The sequence below is a fragment of the Borostomias antarcticus genome (genome assembly GCF_949987555.1).
Source record: "Borostomias antarcticus genome assembly, chromosome: 9".
Taxonomy (NCBI): domain Eukaryota; kingdom Metazoa; phylum Chordata; class Actinopteri; order Stomiiformes; family Stomiidae; genus Borostomias; species Borostomias antarcticus.
Window position 1 is genome coordinate 27,802,234 of NC_140242.1, and position 17,162 is coordinate 27,819,395.

General features: G+C 51.5%; 1 protein-coding gene across 1 annotated transcript in view; it reads left to right on the forward strand.

The window, feature by feature from the left end:
* Positions 1 to 922: 922 nt before the first annotated feature.
* Positions 923 to 17,162, forward strand: part of fn1a (fibronectin 1a) — a gene marked incomplete at both ends in the record, with an annotated part of 37,320 nt that continues 21,080 nt past the window's right edge. The window contains 18 exons of the mRNA XM_084443169.1: positions 923 to 1,055; positions 1,305 to 1,430; positions 1,687 to 1,824; positions 2,354 to 2,485; positions 2,990 to 3,127; positions 4,599 to 4,757; positions 5,809 to 6,006; positions 6,128 to 6,310; positions 6,524 to 6,700; positions 7,991 to 8,146; positions 8,270 to 8,398; positions 8,496 to 8,639; positions 10,347 to 10,637; positions 11,034 to 11,219; positions 11,489 to 11,617; positions 12,105 to 12,194; positions 12,669 to 12,863; positions 16,869 to 17,153. Of these exons, the coding sequence (XP_084299295.1) occupies positions 923 to 1,055; positions 1,305 to 1,430; positions 1,687 to 1,824; positions 2,354 to 2,485; positions 2,990 to 3,127; positions 4,599 to 4,757; positions 5,809 to 6,006; positions 6,128 to 6,310; positions 6,524 to 6,700; positions 7,991 to 8,146; positions 8,270 to 8,398; positions 8,496 to 8,639; positions 10,347 to 10,637; positions 11,034 to 11,219; positions 11,489 to 11,617; positions 12,105 to 12,194; positions 12,669 to 12,863; positions 16,869 to 17,153 (2,989 nt within the window). The remainder of the gene's footprint in view (positions 1,056 to 1,304; positions 1,431 to 1,686; positions 1,825 to 2,353; positions 2,486 to 2,989; positions 3,128 to 4,598; positions 4,758 to 5,808; positions 6,007 to 6,127; positions 6,311 to 6,523; positions 6,701 to 7,990; positions 8,147 to 8,269; positions 8,399 to 8,495; positions 8,640 to 10,346; positions 10,638 to 11,033; positions 11,220 to 11,488; positions 11,618 to 12,104; positions 12,195 to 12,668; positions 12,864 to 16,868; positions 17,154 to 17,162) is intronic.

Consider the following 17,162-nt stretch of genomic DNA (forward strand, 5'->3'; position numbering starts at 1 on the left):
GTGTGTGTGTGTGTGTGTGTGTGTTCAATCCCCCTCCACCTGTACAGACACTTCTAGGTCCTATCCGGTTCCAGCTCCAGCACTTCATCATCTGCATGGCTTTGGAAGCAGTGAGACTTTGAACTTGAACTTATAGAGACGCTAAATCTGTCTGACATTATTTAGCGCATGTCTGTTTGCGATTAGACCATAATAATGAAGAGGTGATGATGGTGGGGAATTCACATGTGAATTAGCAGAAGATAACCAGACACACTCCGCGCGCAGTTTCTCATGACCCAATTCCAACAGATGTCAACCAAACTACCTAGAGTCCTAGACCGAGGATAGGAGATATCGAGTGGGAGGAGCTTCCTCTCGCGACACCACGGTGTCAGACAGTCGATAATTGACAGCCAATTTGGTAGCGAAATTAAATTAGCAGTTTATTGACCAATCATTCTCTACGGTCCTACAGCGGGCCAATAGCGTGATTTTAGAATCGGGCTACCCGTGAAATGCACGGACAAAGTCCTCACAATACAAACAAAAACTTTCGAAAAGACAACGAAATAGAAGGGCGATCGTCCGAATATTATCGTAGCCTACGCTCGTTTTTTCTTTGTGTGTTTTTTTTCTTTTGATGACTTGACGCCTAGTTGAGCGTGGGCCCCCCGTTGAGCCCTCCTCCTGCGCAATGCCATGCCCAAATAAAAGCGCTCCTGCGCTTTGAATACCGGAGCGACTGAGACGCGCTGCAGTCGGGGACTGGAGAGTAACAGAGGAGGCTGCGAGGGATACGTCTGCTTCGGGGGAGAAAACACCGTCAACAGCCTCCAATTTCTTATTTTTTTTGTACAAAACCTGTTATTTTCTCATTTTTTTTACATAACATCAACCCACTATCAACTATATTCTAATTTCTCGGCTCCTTGGTACAAACATGTCCAGTAGCCCCATAGCACGGGTCCTGGTGGTGCTGTGCGTCGGCAGCGTAGTGAACTGTATGCCGAAGGGGACCGGGAAAAGCAGGCGGCAGGCTGCCCATACACCTTCTGTGTCCTCGGTGGCTCAAGGTAGGTCTCCCCTTTGTTCAAAGCAAGACAACTAAAGACGTTATGTTCAAAGCAAGACAACTAAAGACGTTATGTCTCCAGAAATGGCTGATTACACAAAAGTCAAACTTTTAAGTTAGGCTATATGTATTTTTTTCTCCTTTTTTTGGCATAGAATTTGGAATAGGAAATATTCCGTTACAGAGTAGGACCTATATTATGGACTACTGTACCTTGAGGCATTGTCACATAGCCTATTTTCCTCCGCAGACGGCTGCATAGAGAACGGTCAGTTTTATAGCCTGAATGACCAGTGGGAGAGACCCTATTTGGGCAGCATGTTGATCTGCACTTGCCTCGGAGTGGCAGGGATCAAGTGTAAATCGAAACCCGAAGGTGAGCTTGTATTTCTGTCTCTGTGATGTCCTGAATGTCCTGTACAATGCAAGTTTTTCTCTCTCACCACTTCATCCACTTCCCGATTTAAGTTAAGTTTCTTGTCACTAACTGACCAAAATCTACCATGACTCTTCTCCACCGCCATCTTTACTTGATCTCACCTTTTTGGAGATGAAGATACAGACTCACTCACGTGCGTGTGCGTGTGTTTTGTGTTTCTGAACTCCTCTACTGCGTGTCTGAAACCCTGCAGCTGTGGAGACTTGCTATGACAAGATCAACGGCCAGTCCTACACGGTGGGAGAGACCTACGAGAGACCCAAGGACGGGATGATCTGGGACTGCACGTGCATCGGCTCTGGGAGGGGCAAGATAAGCTGCACCATTACCAGTGAGTGCCCCCCCCCCCCCCCCCCGCCCTGCTGATGTTTACGACCCGCCACAAACACAAACCTCTGTTGATGGCTGGTTGGTTAGTTTGTGTGGGTGGGTGTGTGTGTGTGTGTGTGTGTGTGTGTGTGGGCGGGTGGGTGGGTGAGAGAGAGAGAGTGAGAGACAGAGAGAGAGAGAGAGAGAGTGAGTGTGTGTGAGAGAGAGAGAGAGAGAGAGACAGAGAGAGAGTGTTTGTGTGTGTATGAGAGAGGGAGAGAGTGTGTGTGTGTGTGAGAGAGAGAGGGAGGGAGTGTGTGTGTCAGAGAGAGGGAGAGAGTGTGTGTGTTAGAGAGGGAGAGAGAGAGAGTGTTTGTGTGTGTATGAGAGAGGGAGAGAGTGTGTGTGTGTGTGTGAGAGAGAGAGGGAGTGTGTGTGTCAGAGAGAGGGAGAGAGTGTGTGTGTGAGAGAGGGAGAGAGAGAGAGTGTGTGTGTGTGAGAGAGAGAGAGAGAGTGTGTGTGTGTTAATTCCCGTGCCGTCTGCTCAACAGATCGCTGCCATGAGGGCGGTCAGTCCTATAAGATCGGAGACACCTGGAGGAGGCCTCATGAGACGGGGAACTACATGCTGGAGTGCGTCTGCCTGGGGAACAGCAAGGGGGAGTGGACCTGCAAACCCGTGGGTGAGTAAAGGGTTAACAAGGGAGTGGACCTGCAAACCCGTGGGTGAGTAAAGGGTTAACAAGGGGGAGTGGACCTCTAAACCCCCCGGGTGAGTAAAGGGTTAACAAGGGGGAGTGGACCTGCAAACCTGTGGGTGAGTAAAGGGTTAACGAGGGGGAGTGGACCTGCAAACCCGTGGGTGAGTAAAGGGTTAACAAGGGAGTGGACCTGCAAACCCGTAGGTGAGTAAAGGGTTAACAAGGGAGTGGACCTGAAACCCGTGGGTGAGTAAAGGGTTAACAAGGGGGAGTGGACCTGAAACCCGTGGGTGAGTAAAGGGTTAACGAGACGGGGACATCGGTCATTTACCGGAAGCTTCTACCCAAAGCCTCTTACAATAACACCTCATCTTTCTGGAAGCTGAGCTGTCTTGTTCCTGGACTGGACTTTTAGAAAGTCTTAACTCTGACTCCGCCCACTCTCCCTCTTCACCCCCCGCCCCCCCCCCCCCCCCCCCCCTGCAGCGGAGCGTTGCTACGACAACACGGCGGGGACGTCCTACGTGGTGGGTGAGACGTGGGAGAAGCCGTACCAGGGCTGGATGATGGTGGACTGCACGTGTCTGGGAGAAGGCAGCGGGCGCATCACCTGCACCTCCAGAAGTAGGGATTCACCTCTCTTGACCTCTGACCTCTCGGCTGGCTCACCCCCACCCCCCCGCTGACCGCGGTGTCATTCGGACAGGCTTAAGCGGACAGAACCGCGTCCAAACGTAGCGAGAGTCGGGTCGCCGTCGTTTCCCTTCCCTCCAGACGTAGCCGTGATGCAGGCGTCCCAGTGTTCCGAAAACAGATTAAACGACTTCCTGTCCCCTCAGCGTTCCTCATCTACCCCCCTCCCCGAATCCCAGCTCCAGCTGGCTCCTATTGTCGTCTCCCCTTAGAGACCCAGGCAGTGTAACTCCACTGGCACTAGGACCACCTCGGAGAAGAGGAGGGGCAGGGAGATCGGGCCTCCCAGACTTGAACCGAGGGAAAGCGGTCGCTGGTGTCTGGAGGGTTTTACTGGTTTGTGGTGGGAAGCGAGGTCGTTCGTTCCGTTCCCGGGGTCGTTAGGAACTTCCTGTATGAAGTCTCACGATGCGACATATGAGACCGATGTGTTCCAGATTAAAATCACAGCTTTCAACCGCTGCAGGTCACTTTTAGTTTGATCTAATGTAGGATTGATCTAATGTAGGGTTGATCTCATGTAGGGTTGATCTCATGTAGGGTTGATCTCATGTAGGGTTGATCTAATGTAGGGTTGATCTAATGTAGGGTTAATGTAGGGTTGATCTCATGTAGGGTTGATCTCATGTAGGGTTGATCTCATGTAGGGTTGATCTAATGTAGGGTTGATGTAGGGTTGATCTAATGTAGGGTTGATCTAATGTAGGGTTGATGTAGGGTTGATGTAGGGTTGATCTCATGTAGGGTTGATCTCATGTAGGGTTGATCTCATGTAGGGTTGATCTAATGTAGGGTTGATGTAGGGTTGATCTAATGTAGGGTTGTTCTAATGTAGGGTTGATCTCATGTAGGGTTGATCTCATGTAGGGTTGTTCTAATGTAGGGTTGATCTCATGTAGGGTTGATCTCATGTAGGGTTGATCTCATGTAGGGTTGATCTAATGTAGGGTTGATGTAGGGTTGATCTAATGTAGGGTTGATCTAATGTAGGGTTGATGTAGGGTTGTTCTAATGTAGGGTTGATCTCATGTAGGGTTGATCTCATGTAGGGTTGATGTAGGGTTGATCTAATGTAGGGTTGATCTCATGTAGGGTTGATCTCATGTAGGGTTGATCTCATGTAGGGTTGATCTCATGTAGGGGTTAAATCTCAAGTCTTTCCCCCGATTCTTCACGTCCTCTCCTGTCAAAACACAGAAGACGCCAGGTTCCTCCCTTGGGACCTTCGCCAATGTTTTGAGAAGGCGGCAAGAGGGACGTGAAAAATCTGGGAGAGAATATTCATATCCCGAGTTAAAGCCGGGTTCATGGAACGGACGCGGCTGCTCGGACTGAAAGGACTTGTGCTTTTGTAAGGTGGAGTGTGGCGTGGGCGATGACCTTTTGTGACCCCTCCCCTCAGACCGCTGTAACGACCAGGACATGCTGGCGTCCTTCCGTATCGGAGACAGCTGGACCAAGACGGACGCCCGCGGGAACATGCTGCAGTGTCTGTGTACTGGTAACGGGCGCGGGGAGTGGAAGTGCGAGAGACATGCCTCGCTCCACACCACAGGACTGGGTGAGACACACACACACGCACGCACGCACACACACAACCATCAAAAAAACAGCCTCAAAGAAGGATGACACTTGCCAGAGAGAAGGGCAGTGGTGGGACTGAAGTATTAATTACAAATCTCTTCTAACATTAAAACCACGAAGATGCTATTTTTGAACATCTTTTTCGAAGCGTACTCAAACTTAAAGGACTATGCTCGTTTTTGACAACCTGGACCTTATTTACGACATATTATAAGAAGTTTGACTCACCCAGATCACTTTTGTGTTGTTCGGAGGCCTGTAGAAGAAATTTAAAATCCAGCGCGAGCCAGTATATCCATGTAATGGCGGCGCACGGGGCAAAGGGAATGCAGCTTCTAAAAATCCATTTTCGGCCGCTAAACGGTTGTTTTCATCAATCACATTGCATGAATCGACAGTTGATATTCCTCTACGCGAGCCATTCTTTCGGTTTTCAAATACATAATCTGTAGCCACTGTAATATGATCTTTACACTGGCTATGCTCCCTCAGATTCTCTGCGCTACGATCGGATTGTTGCTGACGAATGACGACGACAATATTCTCGGCACCAACTACGATCGTAGCGCAGAGAACGTGAGCCGGAGAATAGCAGGCTGCGCGCTGGCCTGTGCGCATGCGTGCTGGAGCAAGTGGGGGAGAGGCTTCTAAAGATCATATTACAGTGGCTACAGACCATTTGAAAACCAACCGAAAGAATGGCTGGCGTAGAGGAATATCAACTGTCGATTCATGCAATGTGATTGATGAAAACAACCGTTTAGCGGCCGAAGATGGATTTTGAGAAGCTGCATTCCCTATGCCCCGTGCGCCGCCATTACATGGATATACTGGCTCGCGCTGGATTTTAAATTTCTTCTACCTGCCTCCGAACAACACAAAAGTGATCTGGGTGAGTCAAACTTCTTATAATATGTCGTAAATAAGGTCCAGGTTGTCAAAAAAGAGCATAGTCCTTTAAGACTGCTTTTATAAACTTGCACTGTGTGAACTTTGAACCATGCGTGCTTGTGTCGTGACCTTCCCAGGCACGGGGTCGCGCGTGACCACCAACATCCAGCCGGCGGTGTTCCGGCCGGAGGGTCACCCGGAGCTGGCCCAGGAGGGGGCCTGTCGTACGGACGCGGGGAGGGCCTACGCCCTGGGCATGCGCTGGATCCGCAGCCAGGGCACCAAGCAGATGCTGTGTACCTGCCTGGGCAACGGGGTCAGCTGCGAGGAGTGGGGTGAGCAGAGGACCCCTCTCGGGGCGTCTCCCACACTGCCTGAATCAATGCAGCGTCTCCTATGTTTGACTGTGTTCCAGTCGGTCTTGACTGTTGTTTGTGTGTGTGTGTGTGTGTGTAGACGGCCCAGCACCGGTGTACGGAGGTAACTCCGACGGCCAGCCCTGCGTGTTCCCCTTCGTGTACATGGGGAAGACCTACTACTCCTGCACCTCGGACGGCAAGCCGGACGGTCAGCTGTGGTGCTCCACCGCCTCCGACTACGAGACGGAACAGAAGTACTCCTTCTGCACCGAGAAGAACGGTGAGTAGATGACCTCCGGTTTGGAACGCCGCCCGCAGCTCCGAGGAAGCGCGCTCGATACCCCGCGGTAGCGAAGGCCGACTCTTTCGAGAGCAAACGCACATCCCGGGACTAAACCCGCAAACTCATCGGCTCGTTCGTATGTGAATGAGCGTCGTTAGGTTGCCAGGTTCTTCCGGTGTCACACCCCCCTCTGCGTTCTCTGTTATTCAGTGATGGTGACGACCAGAGGCGGGAATTCCAACGGCGCCCTGTGTCAGTTCCCCTTCCTGTACAACGGCATCAACTACACCGACTGCACCGCCGACGGGCGACGCGACGGCATGAAATGGTGCGGAACCACGATCAACTACGACGGAGAACAACGTTTCGGCTTCTGCCCCATGGCTGGTGAGTCTGGAGGGGGTGGGGCGGGGTTACCGGGTACGAGCCGGGATTGAGAAACGCCCCGTTCGTCTCAGAACTTCTACCCTTCGTCCCGTTGCGAAACTAAAACCAGGAAATGGTCTCGCCTAACGTTGTCAGTCACGGTTCTGAGAAAGTTCAGACATTCGACCGAGCTGCTGGGGACGTCCTGGCACCAGGACGGCAGCTGGGTCGTTGACATGGAACATCTGTCTCCGTCTCGGCCAATCAGCATACAGGCTGTCGGGGGGTGGGGGGTGGGGGGAGGTGACTCGCTCTAACAGGGAAGTGGCAATGATGATTGAGCTGGAGAAACCCCAGGGGGTCCTTTTGATTTTCATTAGCTGCTTAAAGGAGAATCTCAAACAAATGGTCGGGCTTGAACTAAAAAAGGGGCAAGGTGTGAGGTTATCTCTCCTCCCTCCTCCTCCTCCTCTTTCTCATGGCCTCACTCACTTCCCTCGCTCTATTTGTCTCCATTTGTCCACTAAGTCGATCTGGCTGAGTTCTGCAGGTCACAGAGAGCACGCAGCTGTTGACCGTACTGACCAGCTACAGGGCTTAAGTACAGTCTATAATGGTGATTAGGTAAATTACCATGAGAAAGTCCTCTGATTGGCCGTTACGATTTAATGGTGATGACTATGATGACGTAATGGCTGGACTGACCAGGGACTTCAGCCAGACTTCACAACCACACCGAGACCCACTTCCTGGTCCAGACTGATCCCCAGAATACAGAACCCGTAGCCCAGAACCTGGACCGTGTAGCCGGACTCAAACAGGGTCAGAACCAGGTGTTCCAGACCCAGATCCAAGCCCAGCCCGGAGCCAGAGAAGGCTATAGACAGAGGCTGGCTGTAGGCCAAGGTCTCCCTGGCAGAGAGAGGGTCTGGCCAGGGTCCAGGACAGCTGCAGTCAGCCTCCTCAACCCCGAGTCAGACTTCGCCAGATCAACTTCACTACAATGCGAAGTGTCTAAAACTCTGTTCGTTTTTGATTTCCAAGGGGCGTTATCAATGGGCGCGAACCGAAATGTGTCTGGATGCAATCGGATAGACCTACAACCAATCAGAGTAGCGGAATGTGTTGTGTAACGCGCTCGTCTGTACGGTCATTGTATCGAACCCGCTCCATGTTAGAGAAACGGCTGTGATCGTCCCGACCCGATATCCGGCCGGGTGGAAATCAACTGATGGCAAATAAAGTTTGTTTGATTGATTGATTGATGTAGTTAACCATGTGACCACCGCCGCGTTGCTCTTCCTCTCCCAGCCCACGAGGAAGTGTGCACGACCAGCGAAGGGGTCATGTACCGCGTCGGCGACCAGTGGGACAAACGCCACGACGTGCTGGGTCACATGATGCGCTGCACCTGCGTGGGGAACGGCCGGGGGGAGTGGAGCTGCCTGGCCTACTCCCAGCTCAAAGGTGAGAGGTCACGCCCCATTCCTGACTGACTGCCGTAGCCGGGGGTAACACAATGGCCCGCTGTGTTTCACTGCTCTGCACCTGATGTCAATGTTGTGATTGTGTGCGTCTCTCCCATCTCAGACCAGTGCATCGTGGACGGGTTGACCTACGAGGTGAACCAGACGTTCACCAAGCGCCACGACGAAGGATACATGATGAACTGCACCTGCTTCGGACAGGGCCGCGGGCGCTGGAAGTGCGACGCCATCGGTGGGTTCCGTAAAGTCAACGGATCGACGAATAGGAGCGTCGAGCTAGCCGTACGGTGCCCGGCGGTTAATATCGTGTCTTTATCCCCTGATTCCAGACCAGTGCCAGGAGCCGGAAACGCGAGTGTTCTACCAGATCGGCCAATCCTGGGACAAGCTCATCCACGGAATCCTCTACAAGTGCTATTGCTATGGCAACGGCATCGGAGAGCTCAGCTGCGAGCCGCAGCAGTCGTACCCCGGTAAGGACACACCCACCAGTGGGCGGGGTTATCAGGCGTAGCCTCATTGATGCACTGGTGGGTCCTACAATCAAAGACAATCCAACAATCAAAGACAATCAAAGACGATCAAACAATCAAAAGACAATCAGACTCAAAAGAAAAAAGTTCTTGGTCTGTTTTATGTTTTAGGTAAAGTGCTTGTAATGCGTTGACTGCCTTCCATGCTACTTCTATCCAACACCTCATATTCTTGAGCTTTGTTCTGGATTAGCATGTCTGGGGGCTATTAAAGCTGGCCCTCCACCAGAACTGTGTTCCCCACCTGGCTTTGAAGTGGAGCACCGTTTCCTCCTCACCCTCTCTCTCCCCTGGTCTTTGTTCTTCTCTAGCATGTGGTGCTTCATCCAAAGCGGTGCTTACTTGTGTGGGGTGTTAGCTAGCATGCGGTGCTACCGGCTGACATTCTTATATTATGTTATCAGACTGCTGCTGCCTACGCGCCAACACAACCTCTCCCAGACTCCCAGCTCCTGCGTTTGCTAACAAGCAAGCTCAACCCTCTGAGATGTTTGCCGACAAGCTTTGCTTGCTGTCACTTCTCTAGCAGATTATTTGACCCGGTTATGAACTAGTGAAAAGTTTTTAAAGAACACTCCTTTGTGAACGTTGACAGAAAGGATTAAATAATGTCGTATCTGAATCCCGACCGGAGCTAAGCTCTCTGTGGGGATGTCGTCAGGGGCTTTGGTCTCTCCCTGTCTCGTATCTCAACGGTGGCTGTGTTGTAAGGAGCGAAGAATTGGGCGAAGCTCTCTAGACTCCTAGGCTGGATTTGTGTGGCGCAGCGCTGAGAGTGAAGTTAGCATTCTGTCTAAGTGGAGGGCACTCATGTCCCTGTGCAATAACCAGCTTTAATAGCATCCAGCTGTGAACTGGCTGGGAGGGGGAGGGGGGGGCGTTTGAGGTGGGTGGGGGGGGGTGTTTGAGGGTGGGGGGGGGTGTGGAGAAGTCCCGGAGGTGAAAGCTAGAGAGGTTGTGGGAGTTTTGAGGGAGAGTCCCGGGGAGGTTGGCTGAGGTAGAGAACGTAGAACGCTTGAGTTCTAGACTCCGTAGGGCCTAAACGCCGAGTAAACCTCCCCCCTCGTCTGTGGGCGCCGCCTCTGTAATTGAGAGAAATTGAGACCAGATTGCGCGCGGGGTGTTTCGGGGTTAACCGAGCGTCAGTTTGTTTCGGGGGTTAAGCGAGCCTCGGATGGTAGTACTGTTTTTTTGGGCTGTTGCCGTGCAGTTTTGTGTGACGAGGCAGTGGAGAGTTGAGTAACGGGGAGGGGGAGAGACTGTGTGTCTTTTCTCTGTTCCTGGTGAATCTCAGGCTGGAATCTGACATGGGTGTGTTAGTTCTCCTCGGCCAACACACGCCTGCAGAACTCCAACTTATTATGTACCGTTGTAGTATGTCTTTGTAAACGATCATGGAAGTTTGTTGTTAAGAGTGTGATCGGGTTAATAGATCATTCACATTCAGTTTGCTCATGTAAGTTGTGTGATATTAAGATCAAATACCTTTGATGTTACAGTAAGTTTAAATACCTTTGGGGGAAAAAACGAAAAGGCGTTTGGACTCTGTCAGACAATGTCAAGCACGTGGAAAATAGTTCTTCAGCACTAATAAGCGTGTTTTGCCGAAGTACGTACCGTGCTTGACCCCTGACCTCTGTCTCGCAGGCGGCAACCGGCCCGTCCAGGTCATCATCACCGAGTCTGGCAACCATCCCGACTCCCACCCCATCCAGTGGAACGCGCCTCCCTCCGCCCACATCACCCAGTACGTTCTGAAGTGGCGTCAGAAGAACAGCCACTCGCCGTGGCGCGAGGTCAACATCCCCGGGCACCTCAACTCCTACACCATCTCCGGCCTGAGGCCCGGGGTCACCTACGAGGGTCAGCTCATCAGCGTGCTGCGCTTCGGACGGCGCGAGATCACGCGCTTCGACTTCACCACCACGTACGGATCCTGTGAGTGCCGACGACCCCGACCTTCCTCTCGGACCGTGGCGTTAACCGGCGTTAACTTAAAGTCCAGCTGAAACGGACGATTGAGATCGTCTAACTTCCCGTAGTTTGACGTATATTTGATCCGAACAGGCAATGAGGCGGGACATAATGTTTAGAGGAATTTGATTGGACAAGTGGGCGGGCTATAACAACTTTAGACAGATTTGATAGACAGATGGTGTTGATTGATGGGTGGATGTCGTGAGATTTTTGGTTGACCTTGCTCTTGCATTGATGGGTGGATGTTGTTAAATAGCTGCACACTATGACTAAGGATGTGATCCAAAATGAAAAAAAAAAAAAAGTTTTCATGGCGTCTTGCAAACTAACTGTCTCACCCCCCCCCCCCCCCCTCAGTGGCTACATCGGAGGGGGAGACCACCCAGCCTCCCCCGGTGGTGGACACGTCTGAGTCCGTGACGGAGATCACCTCCAGCAGCTTCGTCATCTCCTGGGTGTCGGCGTCCGACACCGTGTCCGGCTTCAGGGTGGAGTACGAGCTGAGCGAGGAGGGCGGCCAGACCGGAGAGCCCATGATCCTCGGTACGCATCTTCTGACCTTTCCCTCTGACCTTTCGCTCTGACCTCTGACCTTTCGCTCGTTCGATACGCCGCCGAACGCCACCCAGAATCGAGTTGTCGCGGCTGTGTCTGTGTTTGTCCTGATCTGCCGGCGCCTGTCGACATCGACGTGCGTTTGTTTGTGTGTGTCCAGACCTCCCCCCCACACAGCTATTGTCCCGATCGCCCCCACACGGCCCCGTCTGTCAACATCGTTGTGTTTGTTTGTTTGTTTGTTTACGTTTGTCCAGATCTCCCCCACACCGCCACGTCTGTCAACATCAACGAGCTGCTGCCCGGCAGGAAGTACACAGTCAATGTTTACGAGGTGACGACTGACGGAGAGCCCAACCTCATCCTCACAACCTCGCAGACCACCGGTGAGTGTGACCACACACACACACGCACACACACGCGCGCGCACACATACACACACACACACACACATACTCATACACAGACACGCGCACACACACACATACTCACACACAGACACGCGCACACACACACACACACACATACTCACACACACACACACACACACACACCCTCTACAATATATCTCATCACTCTCGTCTCATCTCAATGTGTCTCATCACTTGATTAGTGTTACAGTTTCTGCCCGTCCCCCTGGTAACGCAATTGTTGCCATTTTAGTTCCTTTTACTTTATTTTGTAATTTGCTGCACTTTTTATTTTTATTTTGTCTGTCTTTGTACTTATCTGTATTTGCACTATTCTTATGCTTTTGCATTTATATATTTTGCATTTATATATTTTCTGTACAGCACTTTGGTTCAGCCACAGCTGTTTGTAAATGTGCTATAGAAATAAAATTGACTTGACTTGACTCCTCCTCTCTCGTAGCACCTGATGCTCCCTCCGACCATGAGGTGGAGGAGGTTGGGGAGACGTCCATCGTGATCAGCTGGGACAAGCCCCTGGCCCCCATCACCGGTGAGCACGTTTGAAAATGCTTTATTTAAATACACAAATTCTGATATTCACTTTTTGAAACGGGGATTCAAATGATCTGAGGTTCTGTGTTGACACGATCGTGGGGCCCACCGACCACAGGCCACTCAACAGTCAATCAATCAATCAATCAAAGCTTTATTTGTATAGCGCATTTCATACCCAGAGGCAACACAATGCGCTTTACAGAGAACAAGGGAGGTGGGCATATGACCCACTCTCTACATATTCCAATCATCCTGTGCATGTCCAAGGCTACCAACCACACACACACACACACACACACACACACACAAGCACACAAACACACACACCCTACCTCCTATCCTCAAAGGGCTATCCCCTAGCCACCATTACAGATTGCCTAGTACTTGGTGCAAGGAAACTAGTCATGCAGAGTCCTACCTAGGCTCAGGGTAAGTCATCTTGTGTGTGTGTGTGTGCGCGTTTCCCCAGGCTACCGCGTGACGTACACCCCATCGGTAGAGGGCAGCAGCACCGAGCTGACCCTTCCCGACACGGCGACCTCCGTGACCCTGAGTGACCTTCGACCCGGCCTGCTGTACAACATCAGCATCTACGCCGTGGAGGACACTCTGGAGAGCGAGCCCGTGTTCGTACAGGTCAACACGGCCGGGGACCCTCTGCCAGGTAGCTACGCGCTCGTCTCGGGGGGGGGGGGGAGGGGGGCTCGTCCAATGACCGCAGGGTCGGCGGTTCGAATCCCGGCTCCTCCTGTTCCACATGTCGAAGTGTTCTCGGGTCAAGATGAGCAGCCTAGCACCTTGCATGGCAGCTGCTGCCATTGGTGTGTGTATGCGTGTGTGAACGGGTGAATGAGAGGCCTTTATTGTAAAGCGCTTTGGATAAAAGCGCTATATAAGTGCAGTCCATTTACAACTTACCAACCTAGCTGTGCCTCCTAGACATTACTGTGTGTCTGAAACCCCTTCTTTCCTCTGCTTGAATAGAGCTGAGAAAAACAATCTTAAGTTCTTCTGCAGTGGAAAGTGGGATCTGATGAGTTCACAGCTGAAACGTTGACTGGAAATGCTTATGCTAGGTTTCCCTGTCTCCCGAGCCAGAGACACAGACAGCAGAGCGGATGCTGGAAGCTAAAGGCGCGTGTGTGTGTGTGTGTGCGCGTGTGTGTGTGTGTGTGTGCGCGTGTGTGTGTGTGTGTCTTCTTTGGACGGACTGGAGAGACCCCCGCGGTTTCACACTGCTACACTCACGATTTACAGATTTCATACAATGACAAAACGAGCAGTTCAGCCAAAATGAGAAAGTTTTATAACTTATATGTGTGTCAGGGGGCCGGGGATTTCCGCTGGCTAATTATCAACCTGTTCGAGGCCTGGCTTCGTGGCCTGGGGGGTAGGATACCATCCAAACAACCTCCAGTATCCTCCCCCCCCCCCACCCGTCCCGTCACCGTTAGCAGTAGGGCTGGGTATCGAGTCGAATTTCAAGAATCGATTCGATTCCGATTCACAAGGTTCAGAATCGATTATCACGATTCGATTCAATATTGATTCGGTTAGTGTTACTAAAACCTGTTTTTTTTTTAGCTGTAACCTTAATTACATGACTGCCGAGTTATGCAACAAATACTAGGGCTGGGTATCGATACTGATTTCCAAAAATGAATGAATGAATGAATCATTGAATGAATTAATGAACTATTCATTCATTCATTCATTCATTCATTAAATAAAAGATCGATTTTGAGATTCATGAATCGATTCAGAATCATTTGATTCAGAATCGATTCAGAATCCATGAATCGATTTTTTAAACCCAGCCCTAGTTAGCAGCTGAAAGACCCGACCAGCAGGTCTATGGTTGGTCAATCCCAGGCGAACCTGCTTCCTACTGTTCCTACTGTACCTACTGTATGCACAGGGAAGAGAAGGATATTTTTTTTCTTGTATGACTCTGGGGGAAGATGGGTTTTAAGCTAATTCCCCTCTAGGCTGGCGTGTTCCTTTAGCTCGTTCTTACGGGCAGGGAAGGCCAGGCAGTCTCTGCATTTTGCATTTTCAGTTATCACCCCGTTCTCCTCCTCCTTCACCTCCCCTTTCTGTATCCAGCACCTCTCCCTCTCTCTCCTCACTTCCTCCACTCATCTCTCTCTCTCTGCCTCCCCTCGTCTATCTGCCCCCCCCCGTGCGGAGTGGAGGGGGGGGGCGTCGGCGTGCTGTCTGGCCTTGGCCCATCTCTGACACGCCGCCCAGGAATGCGATAGCTCTGTGATTTAGACGCGTTATTAAGGACGCCCCCTAGACCGACCAGCTCTGTGATGTAGACGTGTTATTAAGGACGCTCCTAGACCGACCAGCTCTGTGATTTAGACGTGTTATTAAGGACGCCCCCTAGACCGACCAGCTCTGTGATTTAGACGCGTTATTAAGGACGCCCCTAGACCGACCAGCTCTGTGATTTAGACGCGTTATTAAGGACGCCCCTAGACCGACCAGCTCTGTGATTAAGACGTGTTATTAAGGACGCCCCTAGACCGACCAGCTCTGTGATTTAGACGCGTTATTAAGGACGCCCCTAGACCGACCAGCTCTGTGATTTAGACGTGTTATTAAGGACGCTCCTAGACCGACCAGCTCTGTGATGTAGACGTGTTATTAAGGACGCCCCCTAGACCGACCAGCTCTGTGATTTAGACGCGTTATTAAGGACGCCCCTAGACCGACCAGCTCTGTGATTAAGACGTGTTATTAAGGACGCCCCCTAGACCGACCAGCTCTGTGATTTAGACGCGTTATTAAGGACGCCCCTAGACCGACCAGCTCTGTGATTTAGATGTGTTATTAAGGACGCCCCTAGACCGACCAGCTCTGTGATTTAGATGTGTTATTAAGGACGCCCCCTAGACCGACCAGCTCTGTGATTGAGACGTGTTATTAAGGACGCTCCTAGACCGACCAGCTCTGTGATTTAGACGTGTTATTAAGGACGCCCCTAGACCGACCAGCTCTGTGATTTAGACGCGTTATTAAGGACGCCCCTAGACCGACCAGCTCTGTGATTTAGACGCGTTATTAAGGACGCCCCCTAGACCGACCAGCTCTGTGATTTAGACGCGTTATTAAGGACGCCCCCTAGACCGACCAGCTCTGTGATTTAGACGCGTTATTAAGGACGCCCCTAGACCGACCAGCTCTGTGATTTAGACGCGTTATTAAGGACGCCCCCTAGACCGACCAGCTCTGTGATTAAGACGTGTTATTAAGGACGCCCCTAGACCGACCAGCTCTGTGATTTAGACGCGTTATTAAGGACGCCCCTAGACCGACCAGCTCTGTGATTTAGACGTGTTATTAAGGACGCCCCTAGACCGACCAGCTCTGTGATTTAGACGTGTTATTAAGGACGCCCCTAGACCGACCAGCTCTGTGATTTAGACGCGTTATTAAGGACGCCCCTAGACCGACCAGCTCTGTGATTTAGACTTGTTATTAAGGACGCCCCTAGACCGACCAGCTCTGTGATTTAGACGCGTTATTAAGGACGCCCCCTAGACCGACCAGCTCTGTGATTTAGACGCGTTATTAAGGACGCCCCCTAGACCGACCAGCTCTGTGATTTAGACGCGTTATTAAGGACGCCCCTAGACCGACCAGCTCTGTGATTTAGACGCGTTATTAAGGACGCCCCTAGACCGACCAGCTCTGTGATTTAGACACGTTATTAAGGACGCCCCCTAGACCGACCAGCTCTGTGATTTAGACGCGTTATTAAGGACGCCCCTAGACCGACCAGCTCTGTGATTTAGACGCGTTATTAAGGACGCCCCTAGACCGACGAGACGGCTGGGTTTACTCAGGTGCCTCTACTTTCTGCTGCTCTGGCTTTGAGACGACTTGTCCGTCTGTCGGCTGCTCAAACACCGCGGCTGAGAGGAAATAAAACCACCGCTTTCAACTCACGTGGTCTTGTCTCTCCCTGCGGCGCGATGGCCTGGCGTCTCGAGCGTTTCGGTTTCTCCCGTCTGACTGAATTATTGCTCTCAGCCTCAAATCAAATCATAATTTATTTATAGAGCACGTTTAAAACGACAGCAGTCGACCAAAGTGCTGTACAAAGGTGGGTCCTGGATAAAAACATAAGAACGTATTCTCAATAAAACAAGGAAATTACAGCAAAACGATACAGACATTGGAAATAAACACGGCTTGAGCAGACTGGTTAAAACGCCAGGGAGAAAAGGAGGTTTTTAGGGAGGATTTTAAAAACTCAAGGGTCTCAGAGGATCTAATATGGAGGGGCAGGTTGTTCCATAGGAGGATCTAATATGGAGGGGCAGGTTGTTTCATAGCCTGGGGGCAGCCACCGCAAAGGCCCTGTCACCTCTAGACTCAAGTCTAGTTTTCGGCACCTCCAACAGAAGTTGGTCAGCAGACATTAAGGCTCTGGCCAGGGTGTGGTGACGCAGGAGCTCGGAGAGGTACAGAGGTACAGGGTTCAAACGAAACCAGGCTTCAACATCCCCCTGCAGGCAGATGGTATCGCCGAGTATAAAGAGGGGAAATTGTTTCTGAAATAAAGAACTGCATTATGAAAAAGCCCAGTGTATGATAGACGGAAAATCTGAAAGAATGTTTGGGAATAACTCATTTCCTGTTTCTCGTTTTTTCACAGAGGAAGTCCCCGCCCCTACAGAGCTGCAGTTCTTCGAGGTGTCGGACCAGAGGATCACGCTGACCTGGAGCGGACCCCCCATGGACGTGTCGGGCTTCCGGGTCACGGTGGTCCCGGTGGCGGAGGACGGGACCCCCCTGAGGGAGCTGGAGCTGGAGCTGCCCGTCAGTCTCAACGCGTACGCGGAGGTGACCCAGCTGCAGCCCGGGACCCTCTACCGGTTCACCATCTACACCCTGAGGGCCGGGGAGAGCAGCCCCCCGCTGGTGGGGGAGCAGACTACCAGTGAGTCTG